Source organism: Mustela lutreola, chromosome 8 (genome assembly GCF_030435805.1).
Source record: "Mustela lutreola isolate mMusLut2 chromosome 8, mMusLut2.pri, whole genome shotgun sequence".
Taxonomy (NCBI): Eukaryota; Metazoa; Chordata; class Mammalia; order Carnivora; family Mustelidae; genus Mustela; species Mustela lutreola.
In genome coordinates, this window is record NC_081297.1 from 149911569 (window position 1) to 149934836 (window position 23268).

The following is a 23268-nucleotide window of genomic DNA, read 5'->3' on the forward strand; positions in this document are numbered from 1 at the left end:
GTGCACTTACACTGGTGGGGACCCAACCCCGTGGGGACCAGCCCAGGGCCGATGCCCGGAGTGTCCACATTGAGCTCAGAGTGTGGCAGCTGTGTCCTCTGTGTCCGTGATGGTCAGGACGCTAGTGCGGGCCAAGGCAGTGGGAGGAAATGCCAGGAGGGGGATTGGGTAGTGGCCACTCTGCTCCTGGCCTGAGTCTCCAGCTCCAGTCCCTGGCAGGTGGCCCTCTGAGGATGGGGGACAGCTTGAGGGTGGCCACCTGAGGCCCTCTCCAGGCCAGCAAACCCCTCCTGAGGACTGAGGGCCTGTCTCGCCGTGGGGCCGATGGGGAGCGGTCGCTGTCATCAGTGTGGCCACACCTGGCAGACGCCTGCCTGAGCAGCGGGACCAGCCGGGCTGGACCTGGGGGCCTGGGACTCTGGACTCCTGCAGAAGAAGGAGCTCCGGGAACCAGCCGGCGGGTTGCAAGGTCTCAATTCAAATGATTTCCTGTGGAACAGCGCAACGAACCTGAGAAAGGTTTCCGCACTACTTGCTTTGAGGACGTGCTCACAGCCCTCCTGGTGACCGGACTCAGGAGTGGGTGGTGGCAGCCCCGCCCCTAGGGACTGGGCCGGGGACCGTGAGGGGCTGGCACCCTGCCGCCAGCCTGGGCGATGAAACCTCGGGGACCAGTTTCTGTAGAGTCTGCCGGGAGAGGGTATAGGGTGCTCACCTTGTCGAGGTTGTTCGGGTCTTGGGACAGAACCCCAATGCCAGGCCAGCCCAGAGCCAGTGCCTCAGGGGACCATCGCAGTGAGGGGGGCGGCACCAGGCTTGTAGCCTGTGGGCCGAGGTGAGCGTCCCCAGCCCCTTCCCCCAGGGCCAGGTACAATGCCCGTCTGGGCTGCAGCCCACGCGGGTTCAGCAGAGAGGCCCGGGGTTCCACGGTGGCTGTGGCCGCTGGTGCTGGAGCAGGGACACGGTGTCCAGGCACGGCCTTGTCTTGGTCCTGTGGGTGCCAGCAGTCCCTTCAGGGCCCTGATCTGACAGACTGGCCTGCAGGGCCCCAGATGTCCTGACCAGCGGCTCCCAGCCCCATGCCCAGCCCTGTTGTCTCCCTGCTGACCATTGTCGTCCCAGGCTTTGGGAGCCCTCCTGGCTGGGGGACAGTCCCGTCGGGGTTGGCTCGGCCACCAGCAGGGCCCGGAGGTGGGCTGCGGGCATGAGTGTGTTTACCCACCGCCAGGCTGCAGTGGGGAGCCAAGGCCAAGCTGGCTGTCGAGGGTCCTGAGCGGGCAGTGCGCCGTCCTCCGGGGCAGGTGAAGAAGGGATGGGCCCGCGGCCACGGCCTGGCCCTGCAGACACCCTGCCCACCCGCAGGGGAGCAGGGGACACTCACCCCAAGCTGCTCACGGCCCTAAGTGCTGCAGCGGGGGTCGCTCCCCAGGCGGGAGAATGGAGCGTGTGCCGTGGGCCCCGTCTGTGGTTTCTTCCTACGGCCACCCCAGGACGCGGACCTGCGTCCACGGCACCTGCTCTGGGTCTCAGCTTGGAGTGGATGCGCACACAGGCCTCGGGGGGGCACTTGGCGGCCTCGTCATTCCGACCCCAGCATGGCGGCCCCGGGGGTGACGGCGTCCGGCTGACAGCAGCCGCTGACGCACTGCCTGGGTGAGGGAGCTCGGGGACGTGCAGCCCTGCCAGTGCCCTCGCTGTGGCCGCGTGGCCGCCCCTTTCCACACGGGGATCCAGGCTCAGGTGTTCCCACGTGCCCGGGCAGGTGCTCTCACGGCTCGTGTGCCGATTAATGCCATCCATCGGCAGGGAGTCGCACGGCGGGTTGGTGGCTTACTTAGCAGCTGGGACTCACGGTGTCCAGGGAAACAGGGGACGGGCCTCTGCTGCTCACTGACACACCCCGAGGACTCTGGAGCCCGGCCGGGCGGTGGCGAGGAACAACGCTGTCCACCAGCAGAGCTTCCGACAGCGGCGGGACGGAGGACTCCCAGCTGCAAGTCACAGCGTCCAACGGGCCTGTGAGCCCCGGCGTCTCCGTGTGCCCGGCCGGCTCACGCGCGTGGCTCCCGTGGTCGCGTCTTGTGGCAAGAAGAGCATCGTGTCCGTCCCAGGGCTCTTCCCGCTGCTGCATTTCTCCACTTGCTGGTTCATGGCCGCTCCGTTCTCTGAGCGGCTGTGATTCTTCCTGTAATCAGCTCGTGGAAGTCCAGGCCTGCGGCCAAAGCCTTCCGGGGACGGTGCTGGGCACTGCCCCACCCCGAGTGGTTTTGCTCCACATGGCGAGGGGCTCCGGCGTCCAGGGAAGATATGCCCAAGAGACCCGATGGGCTGCCTTCGTCCTGCACCTGTGCTGTGTCCCCAGCAAACCCTGTGTGCCGCCAAGGGCAGGCTCTGGTCACTGCACACAGTCACGCTGAGCCCAGGGCTGGGCGTGCCCAGTGCCCACCACCGCTGCCGCACCCGTGGCTCTTGGCTCTAACTCAGACTCGGCACCCCCAGGGTCGAGGGTGGGCTGGGTGGCTCTCGTCTGCTCTATGTGCCTCGTCCGGCCAACTTGGTGATGCCTGGTTTGGACCCGGCTCCCTGGGTGGGCTGGGGACCTCCACGTGACACGGGTGACAGAAAGGCAGGGACAGTCTTGTGCAGCGAGCGGCCCGGAGGGCCCGGGGTCTGCTGGGGAGGAAGGGCCTGCAGTGACAGCAGGACCATGGACAAGGATGGACACTGGGGCTGAGAAACGCTGCCGCGGGTCCCAGGTGCTGCGGGCTTTCCCTCTGAAGGGAGGGGCCGGCCCCTCCCCCCACCTGCCCTCAGGCCCCTCAGGTTGGCGTCTTTTCTCTGTGGTTCCCTTGTTCTGAGGTGCACACCCCCACGATACTGTGCCGTCTCACTCTTGGCCCCCACGCGATGGGCGGGCTGGGCCCCCTGCATCTGGGCATCTGTATGAGGTGGACTGCCCAGCTGGCGGGAGCCCCTTGGGGCACCGTGACGTCTGCTTCTCTCGCATCATGGGCCCAGGGTCCAACATCGTGGACAGTATACAGCAGGTGCCTACTGTTTGCCCAGGGAATGGAGGCACAGGCCACGAGCGAATGGGACCTCTGGTGGTTCTCCGGAGAGGACATGCAGGTGGGGCGTGGCTGCGTGGCTGGGGGCAGCTGGTGCCCTGGCCCGGGGAGGGACCTGCACGGCTGAACACGGGACGACCTCCGTCTCCCATGGGGCGGTTTAGCCGGTTTCCGTCTGTCCGTCTGTCCGCCCTCCGTCTACAGCTGACACCGTCTTTATCGTCCGCGTGAGCATCTGGCACTTAGCGGAGGGCACCGGTGTCCCAGGCAGAGGGACGCCCTGCGGAAGGCGGGGTTCTTCTTCTGCCGGGATGTGGACCCCCTGGGCCCTCGGACGGACAGTCACCCCCGCTGGGATTGAGGAGACAGGAGGGGAAGGGGAAGCCACTTCACTGGTTGACTTGTCCCATTCAAGGTCAGCGTGTCCCTTCTGTATGTGCCGCGCTGGCCCAGAGACAGACCAAGGCCCCAGGTCCCCGTTGTCCCCAGTCCTGTGCCCACGAACTCTGGGGAGCTGCGTCCGTGTCCACGTGGGGAAGCAGGAGTGAGGGGCACATGCAGAAGCGTGTGTGCACCTCACATGCGTACGTGTGTGTGTGTGTGCGCGTGTGTGTGCGCGCACCAACCAGCCTGTGTCGGGGAGAGGAGGTCCCGGATGGCCCGGCGTGGCTGGTGACAGCCAGGTCCCCGCTCTCACCCAGTCCCATACGGCGGGGTTTTCTCCCTCACTGCCGTTCACAGACCTGGCAAGGGTTTTCGCTGCATGCTCTGCCCTAGGCCAGGCTGCGCGGAGACCCCGGGGCCCAGCCTGGAGTCCGACAGCCCTGCTCCGTGCAGGCTGGCTCCTTCCACCAGACTCCTGACCGCGGGACGCGGCCGTTTCATTTCCGGGCGTGGCAGCCCGGGCCACGTTTAATTTCCTGGCCGCCGTGAGCTGTGTGGAGCGGAGCCCACGGGCCTGACCTGGCGCCAGCGCTCGGGGAGTGTGTTCCCGATGGCAGGGGTCTGAGACGCATGCGCCGGGGACACGGCCTACCTCCCTGTGCCCCCAGGGCCCCTCCGCAGGCGGGAGGGCTGCGTGGCTCGTCCTCTGGCGGCAGACACTCAGCCGGCGTCTGTGCCTCTCTTACAGGTCAGCTGGCCGCCGGCACCTGTGAGATCGTGACCCTGGACCGGGACAGCAGCCAGCCTCGGAGGACGATCGCCCGGCAGACGGCTCGCTGTGCCTGCAGAAAGGGGCAGATCGCGGGTACCACGAGAGCCCGGCCCGCCTGCGTGGACGGTAAGAGCCCACAGCTAAGGACCCCGCCGAAGGCTGGGGCCGCGAGGTGCCACCTGACACAGCGCGCCGCACCCCTGCCCTAGCCCAGGTCATCTGCGAGGGCCTCCTGTTCTCTGGGTCGGGCCTTGGGCTTCACAGTCCCCATGGGGTGACGGCGCCCGGGGCGGCATTGGCTCGTTTGCCGTGTGGTGTCTGTGGTGCTGCGGGGGCACGCGGGGGGCGGGGAGCCTGGGTGCCGGGCGTGCCTGCAGGGACTTGCCGGCCCCCTGGAGTTGCATGGGCAGAGGGGAGCGGAGGCCGTGCCTCCCATAGGATGGCTGTGGTCCGTCACCTGTGGCTTCTCACTGAGGCTGCCTGCAGGGCGTGGGCTCCTCCTGCTTCGGGCTGGGCAGGCATCAGGCACCCGTAGTGACCCCATCCCCTCGGGTGTGTGGGAGGTGGCGACAGCGTCCCCGCGGCCTCCAGATCAGGCTGTCCGACAGCGGAGGGGCACCGCGTCAGGGATTGTCTTTGAAACAGAAGCGAACATTCTAGAGGAAGCGCAGGGAGCCCTCACAGCGGCTGTCCGGGGGGCTGCGCCCTCCAGGTTGAGGGGGGAGCTCTGTGTGGCCCAGCAGGAAGCCTGGCCCCCCGCGGCACTCAGCACGGCCTCCCACAAGCTAAGAGCACCAGAGACTGGCCAGAGCCCTGCCCGGAGCCCTGTCACTGGAGAGGGCAGCCTTGTGGGGTCAGCGGGCTCCCGGGGGCCGGCAGCCCCATGCAGGGGTGTGCTGGGGCCTTGGTTCCTTGGGGAGCTGCAGGAGGTGTGGTCACCGCACGATAAGACAGCCGGGTGCCTGCGGTCACCCCTGCCCATTGCTCCCAGGAGCCTCTGAGTGGAGCTCTGGGCACCAACCCCATCTGGCCACCTTTACCCGGGAGTCCCTTCCTGCTGATCTGTGACCCCGGGGCCCATGCAGTTCCTCACGAAGGTCTGCTGCGGAATGCAGCAGGTGCCGAGCACGGGACTAGCACATCTTCAGAGCTCAGGGCACGGCAATGCACGAGTGGTGATGGTGAGGCCACCCCAGGAGCGAGGGCAGCTTTCTCATGGGCCAGGCAGGCCCCAGCGTGGCCCCCAAAGTCATAGCAGCCCCCAGGGCAGGAAAGGCAGGAAAGAGGAGAGTCGCGGGACCCCTTGCAGGATAGAGACCGACTGGCTTGGGGTGCCCCTGCCCCCAGCATCACCAATGAGACTGTTTGAGGGCATCTGGGGACATGGTGGGGCAGTGAGTCTGCCTGGACCTCCAGCGGCTCTGGGCCTCTGGCAGGGTGGGCAGGGGGTGGAGGGGAGCAAGCCTGGCCCCGCCGCACCCCATCCAGGCACCCCGTGCACTTTTGGGGCTGAGCCGGCTGCTCCGCCTGGCCAAGGGGGGCCTGCGGGACCCAGAGTACCCTGGAGGCCCAGCCGGGCTCCCAGCGGCCCCAGCCCAGCCCAGCCCCTGTGTCGGCAGCCTTCTGGCCCCCACGGCCACGTGCCGACCCCCTGCACTGCCAGCCCTGGTGCGGGGGGCCGCGGGCCCACGGGAGCATCTGGAGGACCTGGCGCTCCGAGGAGCTTGTCCCGGAGGCTGGTTTTGTCTTCTAGACGTTGTCCGTCCGTCCGCAGTAGAAGCACCTGTCGGCCGGGGTCCCCAGAAGGTGCACGCTTGGGCCAGTAGGCGGGGGCATCTCCAGGCCGCCTGGGCATTCGGGAACTCCGGCTGCCGGCCTGATTCCGCGTGAATTTGGGCCACTCAGCTGTCCTCGTGCCCATGCTTCCTGCCCCGTCCGGCTCCCGGCTCCGGAGCCGCTGCCGGTGACAGAGCTGCTCCTCCTTGCTGAGGCCGACTCTGCCCCGGGCGGGGTGAGGGTCGCGTGCCCGGGCGGGCGCTCACAGCGGCCTCCCTGCCTCTGTCCTGTTAGTCCCGCGAGCCTGCAGGGAGGCTTGGGGTCGGAGCCGCCACTCACGGAGTCCGGGTCTGCTCCTCTGCAGCCATGTTCTCCCCCTCCCCTGCGAGCCTCCCGCACCTCAGGAGATTGAACCCGGCCGCCTCCGGGGCGGCGGGACCGACGAGTGGGCTCGAGTCTGCACGGCGGGCGGTTTCCCGGCTGCGTCTCATTTAATGTTTGCTCTTCCGGCTTCCTGCTCTGTGTGCAGTTTCCTCCCGTGGGACGGTGCCCGCGAAGGAGAAGACCTGAGCCTTCCTGGGGGGCCGGCACCCGTGCGAGCCGGACGGCAGCGGGGGGCGAGGCCGACCCTAGTGTTCGCGCCGCGGGGGAGCCGGGACGAGGGAGCGCTCCTGCGTCTGCGCACCTGTTTGCCCGTTTGCTGACGCGCTCATTCCCTCCTTCCCTCATTCGTTCGTTCAGATACAGCGTGTGCTCCGGGGAGTTGACTCTGGGGGGGCTGGGGCCCAGACTGTGGGGCAGGGCCTGTGGGTCCCCGGGGCACGACCTTCTCTTCCTGGAAGGCCTGGGACCCTGGCAGGGGTCTACAAGGGGCATTTGAACAGGGTATTGAAGGATGAAGAGGAGCTCACCAGGGAAGCTTCTCTTCCGGAAAGGAGCAGGGAGTCCTGGCTGCGACTTTGAGCCCCAGGCGTTTCTGGGGGGACGTCTGCCCAGCCTGCCCTTGGCCGCACCGTGACCCCCTCCTCCTGCGCGCACTCCTTCCTTCCACCTTAAATGTCGGGACAAGAGGCTCCGAGGCAAGCCGCAGTCCTCTCTGCCAGGCCGTGCGTCCTCAGCACAATACAGGCGCTCCAGCTTGTCCCCGGGGTGTCCTGGTCGTAGACACGGCAGTCCGTGGTGTCCGGGCACGCTGTGGGCCTGCACCCGCGGCGGCAGCTCCGCGGAGCCCCGAACTCCCCTTGCCCCGTCGGCAGGATTGTGCAGGCCCTGTGCCTCCGCAGGGGTGCCATGAGGGCCAAGGCCCTTCTTGAAAGGAAGCAAAGTAAAGGAAGCAGGTGCAGCCCTGCCCCCAGCTGCGGGGGAAGGGAGAGGTGTCCCTGGGACCCTGCGGTGGGGGCCCCAGGTCTGAGCTCCATGCAGGCCTGCCCTGAGGGCCGCAGCTTGTCTGAGGAGCAAGAGAGTGACCAGCTGGCATTCTGGCTAGAGAGACTCTGAGGAAGTGACAGGTCTCATCAGTGTCCAGCCAGCCATGCACTCTGATGGCCCTGCCGGGCTCCTGGCCGAGAAGCCCACCTGCCTTCCAGGGGGACCTTGTCCTTTGTCCCTGAGGAGGGAATACAGCACGCCATGTGCCTGCCCAGGAAGTTCAGAACTGGAACGTGCCCCTCCTTTCTAGGGGTGCCTGGGTGCTGGGAGTCCTGGGGGTGGAGTGGGGGAAGGTGTCGTCTGTGGTCCCCTGTGCACGGGCCGGCGGAGGCTGGCAGGCTGGGCCCCCGTCTCCATCCGCAGACCAGACACGGTTGGCTCTGCCTGTTGGGTACAACGTGTAGACGCCTTTTCTAAGCACCACCTGCTTTGCCCAACCCCGGGAACCACCGACCGACCCCGGGAGCCACCGGCCACCGTCCGTTCTCTCCGGCAGTGGGTAACACATGTGTCCTAGTCGTGGCCTGGGTGCCCTGCCGGCGACGCGCAGAGCAGGGGCGAGCGTTGGGGGTTTGTGCGTGGATGGGGCTGCGGTTCCTGAGGAGCATGGGGCCCTCCATCCAGGGGAGGGAAAGGTCCAGAGACACAGCGGGAAGGACACGAGTGGGCGCTGGTGTGCGGGAGCGAAGCGATCGGCCGCGAGCCCAGGGCTCCTTTCCAGGCCGTGACCGTGTTCTCTGCTGCTGGTGGGGGCACAGCTCTGTCCACGAGGACGGCGGGCAGCGCGCTGCAGGTGTGTGACTCGCGGCGCCATGACGCGGTCTGCATTCGAGGAGGCGGGCGGCCGCGGGAGACTCTGACCCAGCCCAGCCCAAGCCACCCGGGTGACGAGGACGGGGTCAGGTGGGGGCTGTCCTGCGGCCTGGTGGGGACTGGGGATTAGACAGAAGACGGTGACCGGGAGAGGCTAGTGTGGACCGCTGTTTCCCAGGCTCCGGGTGGAGAAGGGCTGACGTTGGTGAGACACAGTAAAAATAAGTCACTGGGAAAAACAAGCCTTCGGAAAGCACTCAAGTCGGCGTCTGTTTTTGTTAGACTCGGCAGCCGCTGGACCACGCCGGCTGTCCCCCATTCAGCGCCAGCTCTCCAGATGCGGGCGGCGGGGGCGTCCAGGCCCACTGAGAGCAGCACGGGGCTGAGGAGGGGGAGGGAGGCCCGAGGTTCAGGAGCAAAGCAAAGGGAAGGACCCTGGGGCCGTTTGGATGCTGGCGGAGGGGATGGGGGAGTAGGCAGGGCTAGGCTGGGGGTCTGGACCTGGGATGTGGGGCTGGTGCCTTGTTCCTCCGGCTGGTGGGAGGCTGGGGGGCTCTTCTCCCCACCCAGACTCTGCTGGGGTCGCCCACTGCAGAGCCCCAGGAACCCAGGGGCCTGGGCGCAGGAGAGAGAGGGTGACAGCCGTCACAGGAGAGGCCGTGTGTCACCAGATGGCAGCCTAGCTCGGGGGAGTTCTGGGCTTTTCCAAGTCTTGATGGGAGGAGGGAGAGTCTGCAGGGGACAGGAGAGCAGAGGGGTGTGAAGACACCCAGCCAGTGTGTCTCCGGGCTGTGACCCAGGCCACGTCTCTCTGTTGTGTCCCCAGGCTATGCCTCTGGACTCTAACCCCAGGCTGTGTCCCAGGGTGTGACCCCATGTTGTGTCCCCAGGCTCTGTCCCCAAGCTGTAACTCGGGCTGTGTGAGAGAGGAGGAGGGGCTGTCTCGGGGCAGCAGGAACTGACGGACTCACGGGGCCTGGAGCAGCCTGAGAGCTCAGGAGGCTTCCCAGACCTGCCCAGTGCAGAGTCCAGGGAGGCGGCCACGCCCACTGCGGACACGCCCACCGCGGACACGCCCACCGCGGACACGCCCACCCGTCCTGCAACCTGGGCTGAGCCCTAGGTTCCCAGGCCCTCGGCGGCAGGCACGAGTGGGAGACACGGCGCCCCACGTCCACCTGCAGCACCGTGCGGAGCCCCAGCCGCTCTGCCGGAGAGGAAGCAGCCCTGGGGACGGGCAGGACGCAGAGTGGACAGCGGCCCTCGTGCTTGCGGGGAGGCTTTACGCCTTTCGGTGCCTAGGAAACCGGGTGTGAGGATTTAAGTACAGTTGGATCCGTGTATGTGTGTGTGTGCACGTGTGTGCGCGCGTGTGTGTGTGAGCGTGCATAGGTCTGTGCGTGCTTGTATGCGTGCGCATGTGTGTATGTGTGCACGTGTGTGTGAGCATGTGTGTGCTTGTATGCTGTGTGTGCACGTGTGTGTGTGTGCACGTGTGTGCACGTGAGTGTGTGAGCATGTGTGTGCTTGTATTCGTGTGTGTGTGCACGCGTGTGTGTGCACGTGTGTGTGCGTGAGTGCGTGTGAGTGTGTGTGCGTGTGTGCGTGCATGTGCACACATGCCTGTGCAGCTGGGCACTCACGGGGCCTCTGGCGGGTCCCCGAGGCTCCAGCAGCTGCGGGCAGAGCGGCTGCGGCGGGTGTGAGCAGAGGCGTGGTCCTGCCCGGCCCCCCTCCCGGCGTGAGGACGGCCTCCCTCACCTGGCGTTGCTGGCCTTCTGGGGCCACCAGAACCGCCCGTGTGGGGTGCTGGAGCTGGCGGTGGCCTGGGAGCGTGTGCTCAGTGTCTGGGGGTCTCGTGAGCTGACCACTACGTACGGCCGGAAGTAAAAATTACGTCGCATAAATATACCCGAGTAAAGTCTGTTCAAAGCAAAGATACCAGGGGTGCCTGGGCGGGGGCTGTCAGGGCAGCGTCTGACTCTTGGTTTCGGCTCAGGTCGTGATCTCAGGGTCGTGGGACCGAGTCCTCATCAGCTCCTCAATCAGCGGGGGGTCGGCTGGAGACTCTCCCTCTCCCATTTCCCCCCAGAAAAACCTTCCAAAAAAAGTAAACAAAACAAACTTATCCATTTGGGGGACGGTAAAAAAACAAGGAGCTCAACCGCACACGGGAGAGGACAGACCACGGTAAGTCCCGGAAGGGACACCCGGGACCCAGAATCCAAGAAGCGAGAACCAGAGTCTCACCTCAAGATAAGCTCGGTCAGCAGACTGCGGGGGGCGGGGGCGAGCTCCCAGGCTCGGCCGTACAGGAGAGGACCGGCCCCCGCTTCCCGGAGACGCCGTGCGCAGCGGTGTGTGCACACGCAGCCGTGTGTGCACGCGCCACGCAGCCTAGACGACGCGGGCACGGCCCAGAAACACGCACACGGACTCGGGAAGACGCGGAAGGAATTAACACCAGCCCTTCTCAATCTCTTCCAAAAACACGCAGCAAGAGGACGCCCTTCTGACCCACTGCAGGAGGCGAGCGCCCGCCTCACACCGTAAGCATCAGGTGGAGACAGTGGGGGTCTCCGGGCCCTCTGGGTGTCGCGCAGGTACAGACCGCGGAGGCCAGGGGCGCCCTGGGAGGGCCGCATGACGCGGCACCTGGGACTCGCTTGGGGTGTGAAGTCAGTTCCACTTCTGGAAACCCATACAGATGCCGCACTCACCGAGTCCGGAACAAAACCCTGTGTTCGTGTCAGGAGCCGCAGGAAGAGCATTGAAGGAGTCTGACGGCGCAACGTGGGGACGACCCTCAGACTAGGGAAGGAAGAATTTCCCATCATAAAGGAGAACACAGGACATGCCCACCCGTGATGCCATCCCCAGCGGAGGGAGACCGGATGCTTTTGCCCCAACTTCAGGAACACGCCGCGTGCTCGTGCCTTCCATTCGGCATCGTCCTGACGGCTGTCCCTGGGCAGCTGCGCGAGAGGCACAAGCGAGAGGCTGGTCATCAGGGAAGAGAGAAAGCCGTCCGTTCCCGGGCGAAGCCATCTTTCCTGATGAAATCGTCGGGAATCCACGCACACACTTGGAGCCAAGAGAGGATCTCGGCAGGTTGCGGAGACAAGATCGACATGCAGAGATCGGATGTCTGTGCGGCGGCACTGAGCCTCTGAAAATGATCCTAAGGAAACAATCCCAGTTACCTCCGAGAAACCCGGAATAGTCCAACACAGACGGAACGAGTGCCAGACTCGCGCACCCGGAGCTGTAAGCCGGGATGTGCTGATAATGTCACCTCCCTCCTCCTGCACATTTTAATCAGCATTTGGGAATAATCAGCATGTGTGAGAAGAAGCATCTTTGAGGAAATTCTCTCCAAGAAACCGGGAGCTGATGGGCCCCAGCGAGTGGCGGGAACCCGCGAGCTCTGATTGGGACCATTACCAGGGACGCGCATGGCATTAACTGGGGAAGGGGGCGGGGGTCCGCATGGATCCCCACAGAGAGCCACGGGCCACCTCCCCCCGGGCCGCTGTCTTGGCTCAGGGACTCACAGACGCTCCTCCTTGAAGGGCGGTGGGCTCCTGGCACACAGGGCTCTCCCTCTAATGGAGGCCCCCTTCCAAGGTGTCCCACTGCTCTGTCGCCTCCGGGAAGGAGGGCACGAGGGTGCCCTGGTCTGGAGCTCCTCGGCATGGGGGTGGAGGACGCAGGAACACAAGTGCCGAGTCAGGCTGTGGCATCCAGGGAGGGCTTCCTGGAGGAGGTGATGCCTGCAGCCATGATGGGTCATGATTCTCAGAAGCAGTGGGCGTCACTAGGCAGTTCGTGCAGGGAGCTGCGGCTGCTGGGTGCCATTGTGAGCCGGTCTGAGGGCCCTGCCCGGGCTCCCCCAGGCTTCCTGGGTGCGGCCGCCACAGAGGAGGGACGTAGGCAGCAGCCCCTGCCTCCTGTGCGTGCACTCGGACGCCCAGCACAGGCGCACACCGCTGCTCAGCTCCGTGGCCTCGCTATCCATCCGGGCTGCCGGCAGAGATGCACACCCCAGCCGCTGGGGTCCGCCCCGCCCTGGCGTAGCAGGGGGAGCCTGTGGAGGGAGAAGCCTGATGCGGCCCTGCCGGCTACTTCCAGGCTGAGTCAAGGGAGGAGGGCACGGGTCAGGTCGCTGTCCCTGCCTTAGGCACAGCGCAGGGCCTGGACGGAGGGTGGGTGTGCCAGGGGCCCCGCGGGAGGATACCGTGAGCCGGGTAGGGCACGGGCGTCCCCCGCCCCGCACTCCTTCCCTCCCTGCGGCCCGTGTCGGTGCTGCGTGAGGCGCAGGTGCTGGCGCTCTGCCGAGGGCGGGGGCTGCGGCGACCTCCCGCGGTGCCTGCGCCTCCGGGTGGGCCCTCCTTTGATGAACACGGAGCCTCCCTTTCTCTTTGATGTTATGGGAGATTTTGAACCCAATTAAACTGCGTGATATGAAAAATAATCAAAGCCAGGGAGAGTCTAGATGAAACAATTTTATTTTGAAGTTGGGAGAGGCTTTGATCATGGGATATTGGGGTGCCGGGGAGCCTGCCTGCCCTCCGTGGTCTGCCGGTTCTGGGGCCCTGTGCGTGCAGGGAGGGGCAGCCCTGGTCACTCTGGGGCCCCCTGGACACAGCCCCACATCCCCGTGTTCCTCAGGCAGGGCCCCGGCTTCCAGGGAGGCTGGGCCGGTGGAGGGAGGAGGGGCAGGCGTCCCTGATCGGGATCCGTAGGCCTGCAGGATGGGGACTGAGTCCTGCGGGCTGAGAGCCTGGATGCTGTCAGATGCCTGTCCTCTAGAAGAGCCTGTCCCTGCCCCCAGACAGTAAATCTGGGGCAGCAGGACAGCATGTGGGCAGAGATCAGCCTGGTGACGGTCGTGATGGGAATGGCCGGGGTGTGGCACTGGCTATGGGGTCAGGGCAAGGCCCGACCCAGGGCTGGAGGCTCCTCAGGGGGCAGGCAGGTACCCAGAGCGCTTGGCCTCGTGGTGGCAGGTGCGAGTGCCCCGTGGCTCTGTATGTGGGGGCCCAGGGGCAAGTGGGTGGGTCACCTACCTGGGTGGGTGTGAGGTGAGCCGGTCAGCAGGCAGGGACGAGAGGGCCGCTCAGGACACAGGACGGGGCTGCATGTCAGGAGCCCGAGGGGCGTCGCAGACGTCAGCGCCTCCCGACCTTGTCCCTGGGGCTGTACCTGGTGGGAGGAAGGAGCCAGGGGAACGGACGGTTCCTTTAATTACCCAGGCCGTCGGCAGGGACAGGCAGCCGCGGCTCGTGCTGGAGTGACAGCTGCGTGACGGGGAGGGGCCCGGCCGAGCTCGCAGCCAGCGCCTGACGAGCCGAGGGCGGGTGCACGGGCTCCTGGGACCCGGGGCAGCAGGACGAGGGGCTCTCAAGACCCTCTGGACGGCCCTGGCCTGGGCTTGGCTGTTGGGCTCTTACTTCGGTCGTTCCAAGTGTCCTGGGCACATTGTCGAGCCGGTGGCTTGAACAAGGGTCGTATTTGTAACTGGGAAGGGGGCCATGTTCATGGTCCGAGGCCGCGGCGGGGTGAGCGGAGAGGCGCCACGGTGAACCCCAGCGGGCGGCGTGTTTTCTCATGAGCGCATCTGGGCCGGCGCCTGAGAGCTGAGCACGTCCAGGAAACGCCCCCACACCTCGGCCGCACACGGAGCCGCGGCTCGCAAAACGGGGTGTGCCCAGCCCCCGTGCCGCAGCGACCCCGTGCGTCTACACCGGCACGGCCTCACACCCTCACAGGCAGGCCCGGGTGGACATGTAGGACCCCACGTGGGAGTTAGGAACCGCGGGCGGGTGTGTGTGCCTTTTAAAGGCTCCGCGAGAGGTGCCCACCCAGGCACATGCACAGATGTGAGCACAAAGCTGGGTGTGTCCGGCCCTGCCGAGCCCGTGGGCACCGTCCCGTCGGGTCCCCAGCACCCCGGGGTCTGTGATGGCGGGGTTGCCTGCCTCAGGGAGTCACACACGTGGAATCGGGCGGTGTGTGGCTTCTCCCATCGTGTCTACGGGATCGTCCATGTGGAGAGCGGGACTTGGCTAACTTCCCTGCGCTCTGGGACCTCCCTGGAGGGCGGTGCCGGACTGTTCTACAGACGACAGTGTTTAGGGGCCTGGATGCTTGGCTACTGTAGGTACGGCCGCTGAGAACTGGACGGGCCGTCTCCTGGGAGACACATGCACTCGTTTCTCCCGGGCATGTCCCCGGGAGGGGCACACAGACGACGCGGTGGACGTGGCAGGCGCCGCCAGGCCTCCCTCCGCATGGCTGTCCTGCTGCACCTACCCCAGTCGTGCGCGTGGGTCCCATGTGCTCTGTGTGCCAACGCTTGCTGCTGCCAGGGTTTCCCCATTCACCGTCCTGCTGGGTGCAGGACGGTGTTTCCTGGCAGAGCGGATGTGCCTATTGAGCCGTGACACCGGGCAGGGTGTCACCGGCTCCTGCAGCCACCAGGGTGCATCTTCAATGTCTGGCCGTGTCTCCCCGCTTTCCTCGGGCTGCGGCTTCATCCAGTGACTCGGCGGCACGGTCTCTGTATTCCGCGCCCCCGTTTGGGGCTGGCGGTGCGGGTCCTCTCTCCCCTCACTCGGTGGCCGGGCTTTCCCTCGGCTGGCCGAGAGCGGGGGCGAGCAGAGGTGCGCAGCTGTACGCGGCCTGACTTACCACTCTTCCCTCCGACGCGCGGCCTGTGTCGCGTTAGGGAAGGACATCCCCCAAGGTCTCCCCCAAGGTCGCAGGGTGTTCTCTCCTGCTCTGGCAGAATGCACGTGGAGGCCCGTGACCCACCGCAGATTAACGTTTCCTGTGGCCTGAGACCGGTTTCCGATTCTGTCTGGTTCTCCGCACGTGGATACCCGAGGGGCCGAGCATCACTTACGGAAAAGGTCCTCCATTCTTTACTCATAATGGCTTCATGTAGAGCCTAAGAGACGTTTGTGAGGCCGAATGGAAGGGATGGGTCTCGTCCGTGATTACGTTCGAGCTAATTAGCTAATCTTCTCTGACCGTCTCCACTGCATGGTGACCAGGGTACTGTCCGTCCTCACACCCCTCCCTGCCGATTCTGAGCTCACGGGACACCTGCCTCCCTGTCCCTCCTCTGCCTTCGTGAACCCTCGGTGGGGAGTGTGCGGCAGGGACGTACCGGCTGCTCCCCACGTCCCCCACACCCCAGTGCCATCTCCAGCTCAGCCCCAGCCTCCAGGCCTGACCACAGGGTGGGGTGCTGGCCGCCTGGAGGGGTGGTCCTCCCAGCTGGACTCCCACCATGAGGGCTGGACAGACGGTCAAAAGAGACGTGTGGTGTCTCCCCCACCCGGGGCTGTCAGCCCACTCACAGAGCCACGCTGGACCCCGCAGACGCTGGGGAGTCCTCTGCCCAATGTGGTCGGGCAGCCGGGCAGGGAAGCCCAGGGCCCCCCTCTGCACGGAGGGTACACCCTCTCCTCGTGTCCTTGCCGAGAAACGGGCCCGCCCCTTGGCTCCCAAGGTCTGGCTGGAGCAGGTAGTTTTTGTTTGTTTTTCATTGATTTGCTTTATTTTTGGAGAAGTATTAGGTTTACTGGCAAACAGCAGGGCGGAAAGCGGGTTCACATCCTCGTCACCATTCAGTGCTCCTGGTTCCTGGCACCTTGCGCATGCCACACTCGAGAGCCCAAGGGGGATCCGCTGACCACCGCTGACCGGATCCCACAGGCAACATCAGGGTCAGTCTCCGGGTCGTCCGGGCTGGGTTTTGCCACACACACCACGTCACTGACCCAGCATGTCACTAACTCATGCAGCAATTGCCCACGGTCTGAGCGCAGACCATTCCCCAGGGCCGGGGCGGGTCTCTGTGAGAGAGGGACAGGCGCCGGCGTCCAGGAGCAGGTCTACCCCGGCGTGGTCCCCACGGGCACCCGGCTCCGTGCCTGCGGCCAGCACCTTCCCCCCGGGTTTCTGGGGAGGCGGCACAGAGTCTGCCTCTTGCCTCTACTCCCAGGCAGCCAGGGGGCGGGGAAGGCGGGAGGTGAGGAGCCGGCCTGAGCGTGTGCCCCAAGGTCAGGCCACCCTCCCCGTGTCCTACCCCCTGTGCAGGACCTGGTGTCGTGGGAGGTGCTGATTCCGGGCGGCCTCGGCGGGGGCTCTCGGGGAGGCCATGGCCAGGCCAGAGCTGGTGTCGGATGCCCATGGACAGGGGTCCTATAGAGGGGCCACCAGCCGCCCAAGGACTGAGGTCGAGCCCTGAAGACAGGACCTGAGCCGCTTGCCCCACGTCCCCCAGAGCCGTCCGCACCTGCCGCACAGAAGTCTTAGGTAACTGAGTCTCTCGACCCTCCATGCTTGGGAGCCCAAACGTGAACCCCGGAGGACGGGGGGTGCAGAGAGCAGGCAGGGCAGGACCCCTGCTTCCTGCCCACGGTCAGCTGGGGCGTCTCTGCCTGGGGACCGGGAAGCAGCCCCTGTGTGAGGAGTTTGGTGGAGGGTCCCGGGCCGGGAGGGAGCCGGGGTCTGCCGCCCCCTCCAGGAGCCTGCGCTCGGGGGAGTGGTCCGAGAGGGCCTGCCTGTGTGTGGGAAGGCGGGCGGCCGCTGCCCGAGGCGCCGTGATGCCTTTGTCTCTGGCACGTGACAAGGGGGCACATGTTGCCAGAAGGAGGACAGCAGCTCCGAGTCGGGGGCCGGACTCAGGAAAGCACCGGAACCCTGTGATAACACCCTGTTTCCTGACCAGCCGACGGGATCTTGACGTGCCTCATCGGCCCCGACGTGGGCGTCGCACGTTAGGAAAGCGTCCTCGACGTGGATACCGCGTCCGGCCTCCGGGCCGTGTTCCCGCGGATGTTTGTGTCTCACGGGCTTCGCTGGGGCACAGACGTGCCTCTGAACGCCCAAGCCGCGTCGTGATTTGCCGCGCGTTAACTCAGTTTCTCTTGCATTCCGAGGGCCGCCAAAAGCATCGGCCGGCAGCCGCCAGGGCCACGGAGTTCCTGCCGGGAGCCCGGCACGGTGAGGCAGTGGGCTGCCCGGCCTTGGTGTCGCGGCCCCAGCACGGCACTGGCTGCCCTGACTCGTCCGGCCCGGCCCAGCAAGGCTGCAGGTGGCAGGCCGGGCTGTCAGCCTTCTCGGAGGACAGACCAGGTGCTCAGAGCAGGACTTGACACGTCTCCGGAGCCCCTGGGAAGGAGGGGACCCGTGCTTCAGCACCCCTGGCCTTGTCTGACCCTAACCCAAGACCCAGGCAGGCCGTGGGTACCCCGGTCCCCACTTGGAGCCTGATCAGATGTGCCCGTGTGGCCGGCGAGCCGTCATTTCCGGAAAGGCCACAGGCCGTCCTGCCACGTGCATGGTCGTTGGGGAGGGGCCCACCGTCCCCCGACCTGGGTGTCACCCGCTCCCTACGGCCTCAGGCCGCCTGGAGGAGGGAGTCTGCACCAACCTGCCCGTGTGGCCAGATTCCCAAGGCTTCATGGGGAGGGTTCCCTGTGGAGGAACCCCTGGGAAAGCGCCGGGCAGCATCTGTCCCAGGAGACACAGAGCTCGGGCCTTGCACGCAGACAGCGCAGACCCTAGGGCCCAGCCACCTCCTGCCCCCCCATTCAGTTAGCTGTGCATGGGAAGGTGCGACCTCTGACCCGTCCCCTGTGTGTTCGGACCCGGCAGCATGTCCTACCCACTGTCCACACCCATACGAGTCACAGAAGCGGGGAGATGGCAAAGAGCGGGCTGTGCGGGCTCTGACCTCGGGCTGCGCACTGATGTCCTCCAGGCGGGGAATGCAGGCGTCCGCTCCGGACCGCTCTGTGACCCGGGTGTGCGACCCAGGGTGCTCAAGGGGCAGGGGTCCACTGCCCATAATCCCGCAACTGGCTGCTAGCGGCCTGGGCACGTGGCGGGATGGCCGCCCTTTATCGTGCTGTTAATGGTGAATAAAGGCCGTGTTTGTGTCGACTGCTGTCTCGAGGCCGTCACTTCTCGGGAGAGTCGCCACTTTCTCCGGTGGGGGCAGGGGGCTGGGATGCACTTTTCAATGAAGGGCCTTGCCCAAGGGTCGGGGTCACTGGGAGGATGGGCCACCAAAGGGGTTGGAGGCCGCGGTCACTCTGGCCGGTCTTCCAGCTGTGGACCCCAAGGGCGCGCCCCGGCCGGACTCTGCGTGAAGCTCGGGACAGGCTGGCCCGGCGGAGTGCAGCCCAAGGTCGACGCTCCCGGCGGCACAGGGCGGAATTCCGAGCTCCGCGTTCTATGGTCGGGACCGGGTTAACAGCTGCGCCTCCCAGGCGGGTTTAGGGGCCCCCGGTGACTCCATCCCGGGTCGTAAACACGGCAGAGGAGCGCCGTTTCCGAAGGCCGGGACAGCGGCTCCTAACTTATCTGTTTGGATCAAAATCCTAAACCTCGTTAAGTCAAACTGCCGTTGTGCGTTACCCGTAGGAGGACAGAAGAAGCCTCAGCCCAGGTGTTTGCCGGGAAACGCTGGAGGCTGTTTGGGTTCAGGACAGCCAGGCTGGGAGGACGGCCCGCGCCGTTCGGACACACTTCCTGAGTCACACGCTTGACAGCAGTGCTGCAGAGACGCGGGGAGCTGTGGCCGCCGCGATGGCCGCGCGTTCCCCGGCGCACGACGGAGTGGACAGCAAGCCGCCGCCTCCCCGCAGCGCCGCCCTGAGAGCAGGCCTCCCCGCGGTGTGGGCAGAGCTCCTGGGGCCGGGAACGGGCAGCTTGGAGACTTGGAGCAGCTCGTACAAGAGATGGGAACTGCTCTTGGACAGTCCCTGCGGCTGGGATTCATCGGGAGGGGACACCACGCACGGGAGCTCCCCGTGACGCTCCCGGCACCAGTGACGCCCGCGCCCCACGCACCCTCCTCCCTTGCGAAGTGCGGAACTTTTAGAGCTGTGATGTGGGACGCACACGCAGGCTTGGACTTCCGGGGAGGGAACCAGAACGGTAAGCATCGGCCGGTTGGCCTGCATGTCGCGACGACGTGCGGCACAAGCTGGGGAGGAGGAGCCCGGGGACCCGCTCCAGTGTCCGAAGGTCTACGCTGTGGCGTCACGGGAGGCCTTGTCCCGTCTGCAGGGGCAGCGCTGAGGAAATAAAGGCTTGTTAAGAGAACGAGCCGCCCCGGAGCGCAGCCGGCCGCACCTGTCCCCCAGCGTGAACCCTGCGTGTGGGGAACGCCCCCGCCGCCCTGCTCTCCCTCTTTCTCACCGATGGCCTTGCGCTGACCGCCAGCTCTCAGTCTCCTGTTGTAGACCAGGAGGACATTGTTGTCCTGGAGTCCTGGAGGCCGCCGGAGGTCGCTGGCCACTATCCTGAGAATGAACCGTGTTGCCGTGTGCATGAGGCTCGGGGTGTCACCACGCCTGTGGCCGATCCGCCAGCTTCGCCGCAGCCCCCGGGCCCCTGCTAGCCGTGCTGTGAGCACCTCTGGGTTTGTGGCTCTGTGCGTACCGGGTAGGGGAGCCGTCAGCCCTGAGGCCCCGGTGGCTGCCGGCCGTGGCTGATTCTCTGAGCCGAGCGAGGGAAGGACGCACAGAAAGGGCTCAGCTTCCGCCTCCCCTGCCTGCCTGCGTCCTGGTGCTCTGGGTCCCCATTCAGCCCCGGGGTGGCCCGAGGTGGGCAGGGACGGGGAGGGACCCGGGCGGAGGGGGGCAGGGCCGCCGCTGCCAGGAAGGAAACGGCCCCCCTGAGCAGGGAGCGCAGGCCATGTGGGACAGACGCCACCCTGAGGGAAGGCCCCGCCGTGGCCGGGCCCTGGAAGGGAAGCCACCCTGGGCTGGCGTTCTCTGGCTGTGCACACCAAGGTCCCCTGGGGCTCTGTCCCAGCCGGTGTGGCCCCCACTCACAGGGGCCATGGACCAGCTGGGGAGGAGTTGGGTGGCCCAGGCTCGTCACGCTGTACCCGGCAGTGGCAGAAGCCGCCGGACGTCGGGGGCACTCGGAGCTGTGCCGGACCTCCTCTAAGGTCCGAGTGCGGGGCAGGGCTCAGGCTGCCAGGCCCGCGCGGCGTCCTGCCCAGCACCTCCACACAGGCTCGGACCCGCGAGTAGACGGTCTCAGGGTCCGCGGGAGCCGCGACGGGAGTGCCTTCTGGTCTCCGGGGCCCTCGCTCCCCTCTTGCTGGTGGTCAGGACGACCGCTCACCTGAGTCACTGTGCGGCCCGCTCCTCGGGGAACTGGAGGTGGTTCCCTCTGCCCGTGTGTCTCCTCCTCGCCTCCCCCTCAGCTGTGGTCTGTGTCTGGACTCGGCAGGAGGCTCAGTGCCAGGCCGCGGACCCCCACCCCGCCCCACACATGGGGATGGAAGTACCAGCCCTCGGACCTTCTAGGACGTGGATGTGGCTCCCAGAGCAGCCCTCGGTTTCTGCTTGGTCCCAGTCCCTGGGGACAATAGACGTCACCTGCCCAGTGCTGTTCTCCTGTCGTGTCCAATAGCCTGGGCTCCCAAGACCACGGCCTGCAGGACCTCCAGTCCTGCCACAGTCCGGCCTCGGGGTGACAGATGTGACCTCTGAAGCCAGTGGCCTCACCTTTGAGGCATCTGTTGCGACACGCACCTCATGGAGCTGTGATGCCCAGCTCAGGAGAAGGGCTGGACCCTGAGGTTTCAGGCAGATGAGGTGCTGGCTGGCAGGGCCAGTGACCTTGGGACCCGCTGCGGCTCGGCAGCAGGACCCGCCCGGGGCCACACCTTCCGGGGTGTGTGTTCCGTGAGCCCTGCAGCCCGCACACTCTGTCAAGGCCACCTGTGGCCTCTGACGACCTGGCCAGGGGTCAGGAAAACCACCACAAAGGCTCTGCGTGAAGGTCCTGCGTGGGGACACGTTGGGGGCGCTTGGCTTTGGGTGCGGTCTGTGTGTCGGTGCTTCCACTGCGGCTCTGTCCTCTGCGTCGGGGACAGTCTCACAGCCTCAGCGACTCGTGCCGGTGTCAGGGAGGGATGGAGCAGCGCCCGGCCGCTCACAGTGGCCCCGTCCGTGCCTGAGCCCACAGCAGGTTTCTTAGGGATTCGCTGTTATCAGATCTTCCTGTCAAGGGTGGCTGGTGGTTTGGGGGGATGAGAGCTGGCTTCCTTTCCTTCGGGTGTCCGACTTAGGTAAGTTCACTGAAGTGACACCATAGTGACCCCGGCTGTCACTAGCAAAACCTGGGACCGACCCTCCTGGTGTGCCGGTGACCTCGGTGAGCCCGCTCCTCGCAGACACCAGCTAGAGTGCTGCTTTGTGGCGGAGGTGGATTAACTCACAGCGTGGCGACTGGCCGTGCAGAGGACCGGGTACCAGGGCCCCGTGCCCCCCGGGGCTGGGGCTCGGCTGCAGAGACCCCTTCCGTCTGCCCCACCCCGAGGCCACAGCTGCCGATTGTAGGAGCCACGGGTCCCCTTCCAGGCAAGGCCACGAGGCTCTGTTTGCAGAGCTGGCCTGGGCTCTGGTCCGGTTCACGCCCCGACCCGTGCCTGCAGCCAGGACCACGGCATCCCGCCCCCAGCCCCACTCCCCAGGCCAGGCTAAACCGCTGTGTGAGCTCCGGATCGCGGGGCGCGTTTGAAGTAACTCCAGGGTACCAGACTCCCTCAGCTCTGTCGTTTGTCGGGCACCGTGATTCTCCTGACCCTGGAGCAGATCCTTAACTGAAGTCAAAGTGACAGTTTCCCAAGAGGGGGACCAGGACGTGGCCCCTTGCTTGGCCTCTGCACAGGGGGTGGGGGTGCCTGAGGCCAGCGAGCTGCAGGCGTGCCTGAGGCCGGGCAGCTGGGCTTGGAGGGACACGGAAGCAGGCAGCATTGAACCTAGAAACGGGGGTGTCCGCCGGAAAACCCCTCAGTCCCCTGCCTTCCTGGGAAAGGGGAGCAGGGTGGGCTCCTGGGGACTTTCTGGTACCCGTTCCGTACGAACAGGCTCCTTGTCTCAGGTGTGACTTAAGGAAATGCAACACCGTTTCCTGCTCAGACCTCTGGGCACCGAGGACTCCCCATGGGGAGCAAGGCCACCCCTGTGCCGCTGCGAAGCCAGCCATGTCTCTGGAGCGTCCCCGGACCCGCGTGTCCTTGTTGTGGGGGCAGGCGAGGGTCTCCCAGGCAGTCGGGCCCCTCGGTCCCAGGCCCGCCTCAGGCCAGGGAGGACGGGGCTGTCGGAAGATGGAGGGGCTGGGCCTGGAGATATTCCAGGAGCCGCCTGGGGGCCTCTGGCTGCACGGGCACACGGTGGTCCCCCCATTAGAGCACAGACCCCGCGTCCCCACACCACACATCGGCTACCCCGTCACAGGCCCTCACACGACGCTGCTCACAGCTCCACTCACAGCCACCAGAAGGGGCCGCAGGCAGAAGCTGGGGAGCCCACGGGCTGTCCCCTCTCCCTGCATCACCACCCTCCGACCTTGCGTGGGGACCGCAGGACAAGCTCAGAGGAAGGGCGGGCCCGGGAGTGAGAATCCTGGTCTTGACAGCACGTGGGCTGCACGTGCCGCAGTGTCAGACAGAGACCCCATCCCGCTAGGGACGTCAGCCTCGTTTTTCCGTCTGAGGCTTCTCCAGAGGCCAGGAGGCGAGGACGCATCCCTGAGGGGGTTCATCAGCCCTTCCCACGGCCATGACCGTGGCTAAGGCTGCCGCGCTCCTCGGACCTTCCCTCTGTCGGGAGAAGGAGAAGGAGAGCACGTGCGGGTTCCTGGTGCTCAGCACACCCGAGGTTTGGGCGGCCAGACGGACAGACGGACGGATCGATGCGTGATGACCGGATGGACGGACGGGTGGGTGGGTGGGTGGCTGGACGGAGGGTTGATGGCCGGCTGGATGGTTGGATTTGCGGGCGGACGGAGGGATGGTGGAGGGACGGTGGACAGACAGACAGAGGACGGCTCTTTCAATACGTTGTGGGCCCCACAGCGAAGGAGATCGCTGTGAGTAGGAGCGCTCGGGCCAGCGGAACACTGTCTTGCCCAAGGACGGAGACTGTGTTGTCAGGCTCAGCGTCATCTGGCCGCGGCCTGGTCCCTCCCGCGCAGGCAGGA

At 66.1% G+C, this 23268-nt stretch overlaps 1 protein-coding gene across 2 annotated transcripts in view; it reads left to right on the plus strand.

Moving 5' to 3' along the window:
* TAFA5 (TAFA chemokine like family member 5) overlaps nucleotides 1-23268 on the plus strand; it is a 170886-nt gene that overhangs the window by 105400 nt on the left and 42218 nt on the right. For both annotated transcript variants that reach the window (XM_059187304.1, XM_059187305.1), the window contains exon 2: nucleotides 4201-4350. In XM_059187304.1, coding sequence (XP_059043287.1) covers nucleotides 4201-4350 — 150 coding nt within the window. The remainder of the gene's footprint in view (nucleotides 1-4200; nucleotides 4351-23268) is intronic.